The sequence below is a fragment of the Marmota monax genome, unplaced genomic scaffold (assembly GCF_021218885.2).
Source record: "Marmota monax isolate L192 unplaced genomic scaffold, Marmota_monax_Labrador192_F-V1.1 WCK01_AAM20220418_F8-fsc00004, whole genome shotgun sequence".
In the NCBI taxonomy this organism is placed as follows: Eukaryota; Metazoa; Chordata; class Mammalia; order Rodentia; family Sciuridae; genus Marmota; species Marmota monax.
The window spans coordinates 3,734,956-3,750,563 of record NW_026692881.1 but is presented as its reverse complement, the minus strand read 5'-3'; the positions used below and the strand labels follow the sequence as shown (position 1 = coordinate 3,750,563).

At 38.2% G+C, this 15,608-nt stretch overlaps 1 protein-coding gene across 11 annotated transcripts in view; it reads right to left on the bottom strand.

Annotated features, from left to right (window-relative positions):
- Positions 1-15,608, bottom strand: part of Ccser2 (coiled-coil serine rich protein 2) — a 153,638-nt gene that overhangs the window by 68,604 nt on the left and 69,426 nt on the right. For 10 of the 11 annotated variants that reach the window (XM_058581045.1, XM_058581042.1, XM_046450156.2 and 7 more), the window contains exon 5: positions 4,023-4,185. In XM_058581045.1, coding sequence (XP_058437028.1) covers positions 4,023-4,185 — 163 coding nt within the window. Of the gene's footprint in view, positions 1-4,022; positions 4,186-4,861; positions 5,101-15,608 lie in introns of those variants that run through there. The other variant, XM_046450161.2, reaches the window with a different exon arrangement.

Below are 15,608 nucleotides of genomic sequence, written 5' to 3'. Positions count from 1 at the left end.
CAGAAACTTCTCAAAAGAAGAAACACAAATGAGGTTGAAAAATATTTAGCATTTTTAGCAATCAGGGAAATGCTAATAAAAACTACCCTAAAATTTCATCTCACTCCAGTCAGAATGACAACAATGTGGAATACAAACAATAATAATGTCACTGAGATTACGGGGGAAAAGGTACATTTGAACACCACTGTTAGGACTACAGACTAGTATACCCACTCTGAAAAGCAGTATGGAGATCCTCAAAAGACTAGGAATGGAACCACCATATGACCCTTTCCACTCACTCCTTGGTATTTATCAGAAAGGACTAAATATCATCATACCATAGTAACATCATACCATAGTAACAGATGCTCATCAATAGATAAATGGATCAAGAAATTATGATACACACACACACACACACAAAATGGAGTTCTAGTCATCCATAAAAAAATTAATTATGAGATTTGCCAGTAAATGAATGGAAATTGAGAATACAATGCTAAGAGAAATAAGCCAAACTCAAAAAATTAAGGTAGAATGTTTTCTCTCAAATGCAGAAGCTAGAGTAAAGGAAAGGAAAGGGACAGAGATGACAGGATATACTAAAAATAAATGGAAGAACAGTAATATAGAAATATAGAAAATCAAGAGCTAAAGAAATTGGTAAGGGGAGGCAATGCAGAATTCTTAAAACATCATGTTATGTGCATATGTAAATATACCACAGGGAATTTCATCTTTATACATAAGTAAAAAGAACCAATTAAGTATAAATAAATAGATGAGTGTAGGAAGTCTAGTAGAGGAAGGAGAACAAAGGAAGGAGGGAGGTTGGGAGGGAAAAGGGGGAGAAAAGGAGAGATCATGAACCAAAATCAAATTCCATGCATGTATGAGTTTGTTGCGATAAACCCAATTACTATATATACTATAAAGATCTTAAAAACAAAAAATAAAACTAGGCTGATTAGAAAAGAAGAATCCACTACTAGGGAAAAGGTAATTTAAGAAAGAGCTAGAATTCAGTTACAGTTAGGACAATGTAGACAAAGAAGTCAAGGGAATAAGTTCGTTAGGATGTGAGTTGAAGTTGTTGAAAAGGGGGAACTGTAAGGAAAAACGGGAGTGGAAGATTAGGCCAGGTTAAGAGAGCAGTACTATGAAGAGAAGGAGAGAATACAGTTCTCAACACTCAATCTTCCCAATATCTCTGAGTCATGGATAAGACATTATCCTATAATTAACTATGTGAAATATGGGAATTGCAAGACAGAAGAAAAGAAAGCAGTGCTCCAAGTCAAGAGGGAATTTTGTACATGTAATATTAAAAAATCCCTTGGGTTAATAAATCCAAACTCTTAAGAGAAAATATTAGTTTTAAAGTATGCTTGGGTATGGTTCATTTGGGAGAATTTTTTTTTTTTTTTGGTATTGCCCATCCTTACAAATGGCTCTGGGGGATCCAAAACTCAGCACAGCCCCAGAAAGCTTGAGGGGAAATCAATAAACTGGTTAGCCTATAACCATTCAACAAATCAGTGTGCCTCAGCCCATTTGTTATAAAGCTCTGTACTAAATTAGATCACAACTCTTAAGAATGCTGTGCATTTCTCTCTTCTAATAATCACTGGTGCAAATACAAATTGTAAATCCATTAAAATATAGTCTGTAAAAGGAATCTGTGATATGTTTTGAGGAATGACTACATATTATCTTTTGCCATCATTTCCAAAATCACATTACATATTTATACTTATGGGCCCAATGGAGTTCACCATTTAAAAATTCTTAACTTTAATTTGTCCATTCTCATGCTCATTTGACCAGAGAACTTACACTTTCTACATCTGTTGATATCCAAGAATTATAATTTTTTTTGAAAACGTTGCTTAACTTTTCTGTCAGATGATTATACTCAACCTTAGCTTGATCATTCCCAAGGATAGAGATAACTACCTCCAGGTAATTCACTTCTGGTTAAGTAATTCACAGTCTGATTAAGTCTCACTTTAAGGTAAACTTTCCCGTCCTTTATCTTAAACTGCATAATACAATAGTTTTGTTATTTAGAGTTAGATCATATTTCTCCAAATAATAAAGCAATCCAGCCACGCTAAACTTAAGAGATACTCTCTGAAAATGCCATACCCTATCACATGTTTTCCATGTGGAATACGTACCCTGCTCCTGTAGAACCTACTATTTTGTAATCTCTATATAGTCATACTTTTAGAATCAGTTCAGTAATTATAACATTTATCCTGTGTTATCTTAAAACAAAAACCAGTTGCTGCATGCTCTTGGAGTCCTTTATATATCACCTTATCAAGGCACCCAACATCACTGCACTCTGTCTATGTGCCTATCTTTCCTATGGACTCTGAGCATCTTGGCAACATGAAGTAAACACTACTCATTTTTACCAATTCTTTTTACCATCTTCAGACCAATGTTCTATGAAGTCACTGCCAATCCACAGCTTTTACATCTCATACTATCTCCACATTCATCCCAGTGGAATTCAAGATAGATTCTCAATGAATATTTGTTAGTAGATGAACAAATAAACAATGATTCATGTTTTAGTTGGGCTTATCAAGTTATGTAAGTTGGCCTTAAATTTAACCTTCTTATAAACTTACTATCAAAGATTAGGGAATCATAACCTTCATTATTAGCAATAAACATCTTCACATCACATTCTTCCCTGATAATACCCACTCTCTATGTCCATTCCTTATCAAAAACCTAGATGTGAGAAACAGAACAGCCATAATAATTCCTGGAATAATGTTTTCCAGACATTCCTCCAGATCTTCTCAATTATATCCTTTTATTGAATTACACAAACAAAAGGATTTTTAGTTGAATGACGTCATAGTTTTAGGATTCACTAAAAAAATTGCTTTGTTTGAATTGGACTATTATCTTTTGTAGCTTGCATTAAAGAATGTAACTAAGAAACAGAGCTAAGAAAATTATCATTTATTCCTATTTGGGGAAGATCTCTGTGCCCTGTCCACCATATTCCAAGATATTCTCCTCCAAAGAAATCATGCTAAGAAAACTCTCTCAAGGTTTTTATTTCATAAGAGCAAATAAATTCAGGAAAAACATAACCTTCATCTTCTGCACACTACATATGTTGCAACAGATCAAGTTTAGTTCTTGGCTTTTGCTACAAAGAATCTTAGAAACAGTTTTGTTTCCTACTTTGGGAGTATACAAGGCTATTATGGTTTCCTTTCATTATTTCTTCACCCAAATTTTATTATTTGTATTATAAACATGTTCCAGAATGACCTCAAATCCCTTGGAGAATGAGATGAGGCAATAAAAAGGAAACATTTAATAACAATGGCCACTGGGTGCCTACTCTTTACCAGACACTGTTCCAGGCACTTTTATTCTTGATCCTCAAATACTAAGAAAAAGGTATTATTGAGTACATTTTGCAGATGGTAAACTGAAATAGAGAGGGGTTAAATAAATGATGTAAACTTGCAAAGCTAATCGGTGCCAGGGAAATCTTTGATCCCAGTCTTAGATGACTACAGAAACCCGTTAAACATTAGGTATGATCAAATTAAAGATTATTCTACATTTCAAAAAGGAAAATACTTCTAGCATTATACAGTATTTTCTTTTGTTTCTAAAAGTACTTGTGAAAATTTTAAATTTGGGCTTATTATATAAATGAAAAACAAATCACTTGGCACTAATTTTACACATCATTATTTAGAATTATAAATGTTAACAAGTCAACATTAAATCATCTCCTAATGAGATCTATAAAAAAAAAAAAATCCAAATAGTAGAAACACAAAATTCCAAATAGTAGATACAGATACACTATTTATATGTATAATAAAGTTAATATTGGGGTCACAAAATAATAATTGTTAATTTTAATTAGTGTCACACATAACTAGAAATATTTTTTGGTTTAAACATTACGCAAGATCAGTTTGGTGAGGAGAATTATTATTTAAACAGAAGCTGGAAAATAAAATCTAGGTTAAAATAATAGTACTCACCTGCTCAAGTCACTTTTTCCATGGTGATGATAGTGGTCAGGATGGCTAAGGTGGTAATGTTCCTGTCCACTCCACCTCTGGGGTGGTCTTTTCCAAAATCCTTCCTGAGACTGCCGAACATTTCTGTCTGGTCGGTCAAAGCGGTTCATATTGTCACACTCCACTAAACAAATTCAAAAGCAAAGACTATAAACATGTACACACTTAAAAGTTGGCTACTTAAGGCTGTTGAAAATACAAAAGTAATATTCTAAAAATACCAGCCACGTATGTTAGCTAATCACAAAATAAAGATTTCCAGAAGAACAATAACCAGTTCTTTTGGTAAAAACTAAACTTCATATTATTCAAACTAAAGTGAATTAGAAACTTTTACATCTCAGTCACTTAGTGAATAATTAACTGCCACACCATTTGTAAAGCAAGCAAATCCTTCTTGAAATCAAGATTATACATTTCAAATACCAACAATCGGTTATAAGTAGTGCTCATAACTATCACAAATTGGTTCTGATTTCAGAAGGAAAAAATCACAGGAAAAAGTAGATTTTAAGCCCAGTAGAGAATTCATTCCTAAAAACAAATGCAACAATTAATTTCCTCTGGTTTCAGGAAGCACAAACTTTTCATCACAAACAAATTATTTCTTAAATTTAGCTCACATTTTTAGAAAGTAAAATGCTTCAATCTGCCTGTGGTAGAGCTTGTTCAAAAAGTCTAAAATGCCACTGAAAACAAAGCCAGTACTTTGCAACAACAAATAGTACACTCCCTGAAATCCAAATACCACAAAAACACGAAAAGAATCTCTTTGAAACACCCCAAGCTTCTTCACTTACCCAAACACTTTTTCCTGACATATCTGAGCACTCACTAAGAGAGTTACTTTGTACAAGGGAGACATTGTGTTTTGCCCGCTGCCTACTCAGACATAGTTGCACACAAGGCACTGCTGAACAGGCCTTCCTTCCTGCTCAACTCCCAGCCCTCCCTGTGGGAAGCAAGCCCAGTCTGCCCTGTGACTCCATCTTCGCTCAGTGCTTACATAGCTACTGAGTTAGGAGTGTTACTAAAAATACTGCTAAACACTAACCCAAGCAACAGAACAGGAAGGATTTTTCCAGTCTAAGAACTATTACATGAGAAAGTTCAATTCTCCATGTTTAAAATTCCATGTGATTAAAAAGCTTTAGAAATCAACATAATTCCCCATTTTTTTAAAAAAAAAGTACTTGTCTAAATGACTACTTAATGAAAAACCTGAATCTGAAATACACCAAGTATCTTTTTACAACATAGCAGATAAAAACAAACTTCCCATTTCTAAAAAAGATGATATAGAGAAAATAAAATATAAATGTTCAATCCTCTTATATACAGAACTCATTTCTTCTAAATGCATAATAACTTAAATAAGCTTTTGCACAGGATATCGACATTCTGTTTGCCTCACTACAGGAGTCAATATGGAGAGAAGTGGAAATATATGTTTTCATAGGTTTTTTAAATTTTAAAGAGACATTTTTAAAAATAATCTTACATTTGAAATTATTTCCAATAACTTATTGACACTTACCAGGATAAATCAGCATGTATCTTTTTAAGTTCAATTATAGAAAACATAAAGATAATAAAGGGTATGTTGACCATTATGTTAAAAAAAAATCAGTAGAAAATTAGATTGCTGAAGAAAAAGAATTCTTTTTAAATCTTAAGATTTAAAACTACATTTAGCAATGTCATTTATAAACTCACACTTGTGTTATACTCATAGATTCTATTAAGTTCCATACTGACATTAAGATGTTACTTTAGACGAGGCACTGTGGCACACGCCTGTAATCCCAGAGGCTTGGGAAGCTGAGACAGGAGGATCTCAAATTCAAAGCCAGCCTCAGCAACTTAGCGAGGCCCAAAGCAACTCAGCGAGGCCCAAAGCAACTCAGTGAGATCCTGTCTCTAAATAAAATATTAAAAAAGGACTGGGGATGTGGCTCAGTGGTTAAGTGCTTCTGGGTTCAATCCTCAGTAATCAATTTTAGATAGTTGAGGCATAGTACACATCTACTTTTAAATGTTTTGGATTTATATTTTTCCTTTGTTCAGGCAGAAAAAAACTCTACTCACTCCACAAAGAAGATATCTTGTCATCAGAATCACCTGATATAGTCTTAAAATGGTATCAACACAGTAAACACAGAGTAACAAGAAGCAAACAAACTAGGCAAATAGGCCAGGAGATGAGTTAAATATTGTGGGTAGTTACAATGCAAAAATTTATGTGATACATCTGTGTCTGCTAGCGGCTGTGTTATCATATACAAACTCCAAATTAGGAGCCTTTACTGAAATTTTAACCTAATCATGGGCATAATGGCAAATAAGCACTGGAAACAAATATTTAGCATAACTACAGAGGACAAATGCTCAAATTATGACATAGTGGTTTAACCTCTAAAAGAAATTCTGCAGGGAGTCCCCTGACTATAGCCCTGAGACAACCATGGATTACACACTTATATACTTTAAAATGTGGCCATGAAAGTAATGTGAAATAACATTAGTGGTGGTTTCTTAGAAAAGATTCATTACCTGACAGAATGAAAGAAATAATATAGAAAATAAAATGCAAAGCAAACAAAATTTTAAGATGAAGATAAATTAAAACCAGTTTCCAGAGCCTGACAAATGAAGACCAGGACAATTAAGACCAAGAAAGAAAATAAATTCCTCTGAATGTATAATGCCAGAAGGTAAGGTGGTGCCTGCAGTTAACTACAGAAAGTGTAAGGTGAATCTAAAGGCATTCCAATTAAAAAATGTTTAAGCCACTATTTTGATCAAAACCATCTGTTGGCCAGATGTGGTTCTATGAACTGAGGGACCCTATTAGAGAATAAATATAAATCTCTGAAAGGTAGTCTCCAGCTCAAAAAAAAAAAAAAGCAGATTTTACTATGAGAAAGAGATAATATCAGGATTTTACCCCATGGAGCTTGAAAGAGGATCTAATATAGTTAACTGAAAGGTGTACGGTATGAAGATGCCTATGTCTAATTCTCATAATACCTATCTTTTTCTGATTTGACAAAGGAACAAAATATGATACCAAAAGAATCCTAGATTGCTGCTTTTATAACTTTAATATCCCAAGAAAATAAAGGATGGCATAGAAGAATTTCTACCTGTGATTAATAATTAGCTAAGAACACTGCAGAAGAAGTTATATATCTCAAAGCTTGAGAAGAATCTACAGGTCTTATAATCTGATTTTTAAAAATTTTCAATTGCAATTTGATTTAAAAGCAGAACAGCTCACATACAAAAAAAAATTAAAACTTTATTATTACTGAATACAATTAGTACTGAAATGTAAAGATAAATTTCCAGAAGATAATTGCAAGTAGTCAACAAAAAGTTTAGCAAGAATACAGCCTTACAGCATTTAACATGAAATATGTGCAGTTAAGTACGCATGGTAACTTCTGTGGGGTTCAGGAGATGATTAGAAAGACACCTTTTTCAACAAAGAATAGTTTAAACAGAAAGGATAAAAAAATTAACAGCATACCTAAGAAGGTACATACTATGAAAATTCATGAACCTGAGAATTATACTATGATGTGCCAAATATCAGGGTTTAGTCTGTTGGCAACAAGTGGTCATTAAAAGTTCCCAGGCAAGAAAATGAAGCAACATAACTATGCTTCTGACATAACACAAGTATTCATTTAGAAAATACCTTAGAATAAGAAAGGAGCAAATCTCAAACACCCAATGGTCTTCCAAACAAAATTCAATTCTAAAATTGTTCCTTAAAATAGTCTTTAGCTAAGGTAAAAAGGAAAACATTAAAAAAAATTAAAATAAAGTCTCATTAAGGTCCTTCCAAATCACAACACAAACCTAAGCTCCTTTCTTTTATTATTACTCTTCCCTCATTCTATCCTTCCTGACTTTCCTCTAAGACCTCTCTCCCTCTGACCTTTGGCCTGATCAAAAAGTTCAGTTTCTCTTAAAGATAAACTTTCTTCAGAATAGGAAAAACCACAAAAGGTTGATTTTAAGACCTGGTCTTATTCTGAACTAAGGATCCAGGGTCACATACTCTAAAGTCTAAACAAGATTGGGAGAAATTTGTTTTAGGAACTGATAATTTAGTGCTCCTGACTCCATAACTCTATACCAAACGAGTTCACAAAAAGAAACCCTAGACACAATTAATTAGGAAAGGAAAAGCACAGTAAAGAGCGTGAAAATGATGTAAGAACCAATGACTGTTGCATGAGAAACTAGAGGGTTTAGAAAAGCAAAGGCTGTCGATAAAGTCCTATAAACACATACTCAGTTGATTCACTCCTATAAGAAAAAAAAAAAAAAAGGGTACTAAAATCCACTGCAGACACCAGGAACAAACTAGTACTTTCATATAGCCTTCAGGAGAAGATTCTAAAGAATGTGATCCATCTTTCCTGACTTTCCATGAAAGAAGAAATAAACAGCTTCATCATCAGACAACAATGCTAGAACAGTTTGGAGTCTTGGTGGCGGGGGTGCAGGCAGAAACAACAACAGAATAAGGCTCAGAATAAAATAATATCCTTCACATAAAACAACAAGATGCCTCCACACCAGTTAAATAAACACTGGAGATTGAAGTCTCTTAATATACTTTGTTTTCCAAAGGCACTGGAAAAACAACTGCCTTGCATCAGTTAACAAACTGATGGAGAAAAAATTAACTGGTGATTAATAAAAAAGGTTTGAGGGGGAAATCAAGTGTTCAATTTCCTGTTTTACTCTTAAATTCAAAGATAAATTTCTCTAAATGTTAAAATACAAACTTGCAAATGTTTTATTGATATGAAAACTATATTATCAACGTTAAACCCTCCTGGCGTTACATGGTCTCCCCTTTAGGGTCACCAACACTCAGGTGTCGATGACACCCATATCCCAGCCTATAAGTGTCCAAGAAATATCTGACCAATAAACACTTTTTTCCTCTAACACAAGTGTTACCTTAAAAGTGAAAGACATTTGTACAAATGCAATTGCCAGATAAAACTCTTTTCATGTCTTCCTCCTTGAAAACTCTAAAAAGTATGTCTCTTCACAATGAGTTCACAGCAACTCTGTATCCAAATCAAACCCAAACTGAAGATCTCAATCAGGTGTTAGTCAGTCTTCTTATGGCCAAAATACCAGTGATACTGGCAAAACTAGTGATGCTGAATCCATGAAGGTTCAGATGATCAACCAAAACCTCTTTCCAAACTTACATAACAACCTTAAAAACCAGAACATAAAAGGAACTAAAACCGGAACTGTGACCACGGACAGAAAAGGCCCAGTGGCCCGCGGCGGGACAGAGCTTCCAATCACTCCTGCAAGGTAGGCGGGCCTGCGACCCACCTGCAGAAGAGGAGCAGCGACCTGCTGAGAGGCAGAGCCGCCCCCTCCCCCTGCACCTGCAAGGTAGAAGGAACTGTGACCACGCACAGAGCAGGCCCAGCGGCCTGCTGAGGGGCAGAGCCACCCCCCACCCCCCGCCCCTGCCAGGTGACCACCGACAGAAAAGGCCCAGTGGCCCGCGGTGGGACAGAGCTTCCAATCACTCCTACAAGGTGGGCGGGCCTGCGACCCACCGGCAGAAGAGGAGCAGCGACCTGCTGAGAGGCAGAGCCGCCCCCTCCCCCTGCGCCGGCAAAGTAGAGGGAACTGTGACCACGCACAGAGCAGGCCCAGCGGCCTGCTGAGGGGCAGAGCCGCCCCCCACCCCCCGCGCCTGCCAGGTAGGGGAACTGTGACCACGGACAGAAAAGGCCCAGTGGCCCGCGGCGGGACAGAGCTTCCAATCACTCCTGCAAGGTAGGCGGGCCTGCGACCCACGGGCAGAGGAGGAGCAGCGACCTGCTGAGAGGCAGAGTCGCCCCCTCCCCCTGCGCCGGCAAAGTAGAGGGAACTGTGACCACGCACAGAGCAGGCCCAGCGGCCTGCTGAGGGGCAGAGCCACCCCCCATCCCCCGCCCCTGCCAGGTGACCACCGACAGAAAAGGCCCAGTGGCCCGCAGTGGGACAGAGCTTCCAATCACTCCTGCAAGGTAGGCGGGCCTGCGACCCACCGGCAGAAGAGGAGCAGCGACCTGCTGAGAAGCAGAGCCGCCCCCTCCCCCTGCACCGGCAAGGTAGAGGGAACTGTGACCACGCACAGAGCAGGCCCAGCGGCCTGCTGAGGGGCAGAGCCGCCCCCCACCCCTCGCGCCTGCCAGGTAGGGGAACTGTGACCACGGACAGAAAAGGCCCAGTGGCCCGCGGCGGGACAGAGCTTCCAATCACTCCTGCAAGGTAGGCGGGCCTGCGACCCACCTGCAGAAGAGGAGCAGCGACCTGCTGAGAGGCAGAGCCGCCCCCTCCCCCTGCACCTGCAAGGTAGAAGGAACTGTGACCACGCACAGAGCAGGCCCAGCGGCCTGCTGAGGGGCAGAGCCAACCACCACCCCCCGCCCCTGCCAGGTGACCACCGACAGAAAAGGCCCAGTGGCCCGCGGCGGGACAGAGCTTCCAATCACTCCTGCAAGGTAGGCGGGCCTGCGACCCACTGGCAGAAGAGGAGCAGCGGCCTGCTGAGAGGCAGAGCCGCCCCCTCCCCCTGCACCGGCAAGGTAGAGGGAACTGTGACCATGCACAGAGCAGGCCCAGCGGCCTGCTGAGGGGCAGAGCCACCCCCCACCCCCCGCGCCTGCCAGGTAGGTGGAACTGTGACCACCATCAGAACAGGCCAGACCTGCAACCGAGAGACAGAACAGGCCCAGTGGCCTGAGGAAGGGTAGAGCCGCCCCCCCTCCCCCCCGCACCTGCAAGGTAGGCGGACCTGCGACCCACTGGCAGTACAGCCCCAGAGGCCTGCAGAGGGGCAGTGCCGCTGCCTGCACCTGCAAAGTACACAGAACTGTGACCACCCACAGAACAAGCCTAGCGGCCCGCAGTGGGACAGAGCCGCCGCCCGCGCCTGCGAGGGAGACTTTGCAACTATACAAGACCAATATAAATATATAGGGGGAAAATTCAATAACACAACAGTTTCACTAAGTAGAAAGGAACGCAAACAGTATGAAGAGACAAGGAAAGAAAGGACCACAAGCAATGCAGGTCAACTCAACATTAGAAGAGGTAATAGCTGCAGCAGATGGAATGTCAGATAAAGAATTCAGGATATACATGCTTCAGATGATCTGGAGTCTCAAGGAAGACATCAGACAGCAAAATCAGACAATGAAAGATCACTTCAACAATGAATTACATAAACAAATCCAAGAAGCAAAAGATCAACTACACAGGGAAATAGAGGTTATAAAAAACAAACAAACAGAAATCCTAGAAATGCAGGAAGCAATAAGCCAACTTAAAAACTCAATTGAGAATACTACCAGCAGAGTAGAACACTTAGAAGACAGAACATCAGACAATGAAGATAAAGTATTTCAACTTGAAAAGAACATAGACAGCTCAGCAAGACTGTTAAGAAACCATGAGCAGAACATCCAAGAAATATGGGATAACATCAAGAGACCAAATTTAAGAGTCATTGGGATACAGGAAGGGACAGAGTTTCAAACCAAAGGATTGAGCAATCTATTCAATGAAATAATACGAGAAAACTTCCCAGACTTGAAGAATGAGACAGAACCCCAAATCCTAGAAGCCTACAGGACGCCGAATGTGCAAAATCATAAGAGATCCACACCTAGACACATTATAATGAAGATGCCCAACATACAGAATAAGGAGAGAATTTTAAAAGCTACAAGAGAAAGGAAGCAGATCACATTTAGGGGTAAGCCAATCAGGATAACAGCTGATCTTTCAACACAGACTCTGAAAGCTAGAAGATCCTGGAATAACATATTTCAAACACTGAAAGAAAATGGGTTCCAACCAAGAATTGTGTTTCCAGCGAAATTAAGCTTCAGGATGGAAGATGAAATTAAAACCTTCCACGATAAACAAAAGTTAAAAGAATTTGCAGCTAGAAAACCATCTCTTCAAAACATCCTTGGCAAAACATTACAGGAAGAGGAAATGGAAAATAACAATGAAAACCAACAGTGGGAGGTAGGACACTAAAGGGGGGAAAATAATCAAAGAGGAAAACAAACCATGTTTAGTAACATAAATAAACAAATATGGCTGGAAGAACAACCCATATCTCAATAATAACCCTAAATGTTAATGGCTTAAACTCACCAATCAAGAGACACAGGCTAGTAGAATGGGTCACAAAACAAGACCCAACAATATGCTGCCTACAGGAGACGCATTTGATAGGAAAAGACATACATAGGCTGAAGGTGAAAGGTTGGGAAAAATCATATCACTCATACGGACTTCGGAAACAAGCAGGAGTATCCATACTCATATCAAATAAAATAGATTTCAAGCCAAAGTTAATCAAAAGGGATAAAGAGGGATACTACATACTGCTCAAGGGAACCGTACACCAACAAGACATAACAATCATAAATATATATGCCCCAAACAATGGTGCAGCTATGTTCATCAAACAAACTCTTCTCAAGTTCAAGAGTCTAATAGACCACCATACAATAATCATGGGAGACTTCAACACACCTCTATCACCACTGGACAGATCTTCCAAACAAAAGTTGAATAAGGAAACTATAGAACTCAATAACACAATTAATAACCTAGACTTAATTGACATATATAGAGTATACCACCCAACATCAAGCAGTTACACTTTTTTCTCAGCAGCACATGGATCCTTCTCAAAAATAGATCATATATTATGTCACAGGGAAACTCTTAGACAATATAAAGGAGTAGAGATAATACCATGCATCCTATCTGATCATAATGGAATGGAACTGAAAATCAACGATAAAAGAAGGAAGGGAAAAGAATACATCACTTGGAGAATGAACAATAGGTTACTGAATGATCAATGGGTTATAGAAGACATCAAGGAAGAAATTAAAAAATTCTTAGAGATTAATGAAAACACAGACACAACATATCGGAATCTATGGGACACATTGAAAGCAGTTCTAAGAGGAAAATTCATTGCTTGGAGTTCATTCCTTAAAAAAAGAAAAAACCAACAAATAAATGATCTCATACTTCATCTCAAAATCCTAGAAAAAGAAGAGCAAAACAACAGCAAAAGAAGTAGAAGGCAAGAAATAATTAAAATCAGAGCTGAAATTAATGAAATCGAAACAAAAGAAACAATTGAAAAAATTGACAAAACTAAAAGTTGGTTCTTTGAAAAAATAAACAAAATCGACAGACCCTTAGCCATGCTAGCGAAGAGAAGAAGAGAGAGAACTCAAATTACTAACATATGGGATGAAAGAGGCAATATCACAACAGACACTTCAGAAATACAGAAGATAATCAAAAATTATTTTGAATCCTTATACTCCAATAAATTAGAAGATAGTGAAGGCATAGATAAATTTCTTAAGTCATATGATCTGCCCAGATTGAGTCAGGAGGATATAGACAACCTAAACAGACCAATATCAATTGAGGAAATAGAAGAAACCATCAAAAGACTACCAACTAAGAAAAGCCCAGGACCAGATGGGTATACAGCAGAGTTTTACAAAACCTTTAAAGAGGAACTAATACCAATACTTTTCAAGCTACTTCGGGAAATAGAAAAAGAGGGAGAACTTCCAAATTCATTCTACGAGGCCAACATCACCCTGATACCTAAACCAGACAAAGACACTTCAAAGAAAGAAAACTACAGACCAATATCTCTAATGAACCTAGATGCAAAAATCCTCAATAAAATTCTGGCCACTCGGATACAAAAACTTATCAAAAAAATTGTGCACCATGATCAAGTAGGATTCATCCCTGGGATGCAAGGCTGGTTCAATATACGGAAATCAATAAATGTTATTCACCACATCAATAGACTTAAAAATAAGAACCATATGATCATCTCGATAGATGCGGAAAAAGCATTTGACAAAGTACAGCATCCCTTTATGTTCAAAACTCTAGAAAAACTAGGGATAACAGGAACATACCTCAATATTGTAAAAGCAATCTATGCTAAGCCTCAGGCTAGCATCATTCTGAATGGAGAAAAATTGAAGGCATTCCCTCTAAAATCTGGAACAAGACAGGGATGCCCTCTATCACCACTTCTGTTCAACATAGTTCTCGAAACACTGGCCAGAGCAATTAGACAGACGAAAGAAATTAAAGGCATCAAAATAGGAAAAGAAGAACTTAAATTATCACTATTTGCAGATGACATGATTCTATACCTAGCAGACCCAAAAGGGTCTACAAAGAAACTATTAGAGCTAATAAATGAATTCAGCAAAGTGGCAGGATATAAAATCAACACGCATAAATCAAAGGCATTCCTGTATATCAGCGACAAATCCTCTGAAATGGAAATGAGGACAACCACTCCATTCACAATATCTTCAAAAAAAATAAAATACTTGGGAATCAACCTAACAAAAGAGGTGAAAGACTTATACAATGAAAACTACAGAACCCTAAAGAGAGAAATAGAAGAAGATCTTAGAAGATGGAAAAATATACCCTGTTCATGGATAGGCAGAACTAACATCATCAAAATGGCGATATTACCAAAAGTTCTCTACAGGTTTAATGCAATGCCAATCAAAATCCCAACGGCATTTCTTGTAGAAATAGAGAAAGCAATCATGAAATTCATATGGAAAAACAAAAGACCCAGAATAGCAAAAACAATGCTAAGCAGGAAGGGTGAATCAGGCGGTATAGCGATACCAGACTTCAAACTATACTACAGAGCAATAGTAACAAAAACAGCATGGTACTGGTACCAAAACAGGCGGGTGGACCAATGGTACAGAATAGAGGACACAGAAACCAATCCACAAAACTACAACTACCTTATATTTGATAAAGGGGCTAAAAGCATGCAATGGAGGAAGGATAGCATCTTCAACAAATGGTGCTGGGAAAACTGGAAATCCATATGCAACAAAATGAAACTGAATCCCTTTCTCTCGCCATGCACAAAAGTTAATTCAAAATGGATCAAGGAGCTTGATATCAAATCAGAGACACGCCGTCTGATAGAAGAAAAAGTTGGCTACGATCTACATACTGTGGGGTCGGGCTCCAAATTCCTCAATAGGACACCCATAGCACAAAAGTTAATAACTAGAATCAACAAATGGGACTTACTCAAACTAAAAAGTTTTTTCTCAGCAAAAGAAACAATAAGAGAGGTAAATAGAGAGCCTACATCCTGGGAACAAATCTTTACTCCTCACACTTCAGATAGAGCCCTAATATCCAGAGTATACAAAGAACTCCAAAAATTAGACAATAAGAGAACAAACAACCCAATCAACAAATGGGCCAAGGACCTGAACAGACACTTCTCAGAGGAGGACATACAATCAATCAACAAGTACATGAAAAAATGCTCACCATCTCTAGCAGTCAGAGAAATGCAAATCAAAACCACCCTAAGATACCATCTCACTCCAGTTAGATTGGCAGCCATTATGAAGTCAAACAACAACAAGTGCTGGCGAGGAT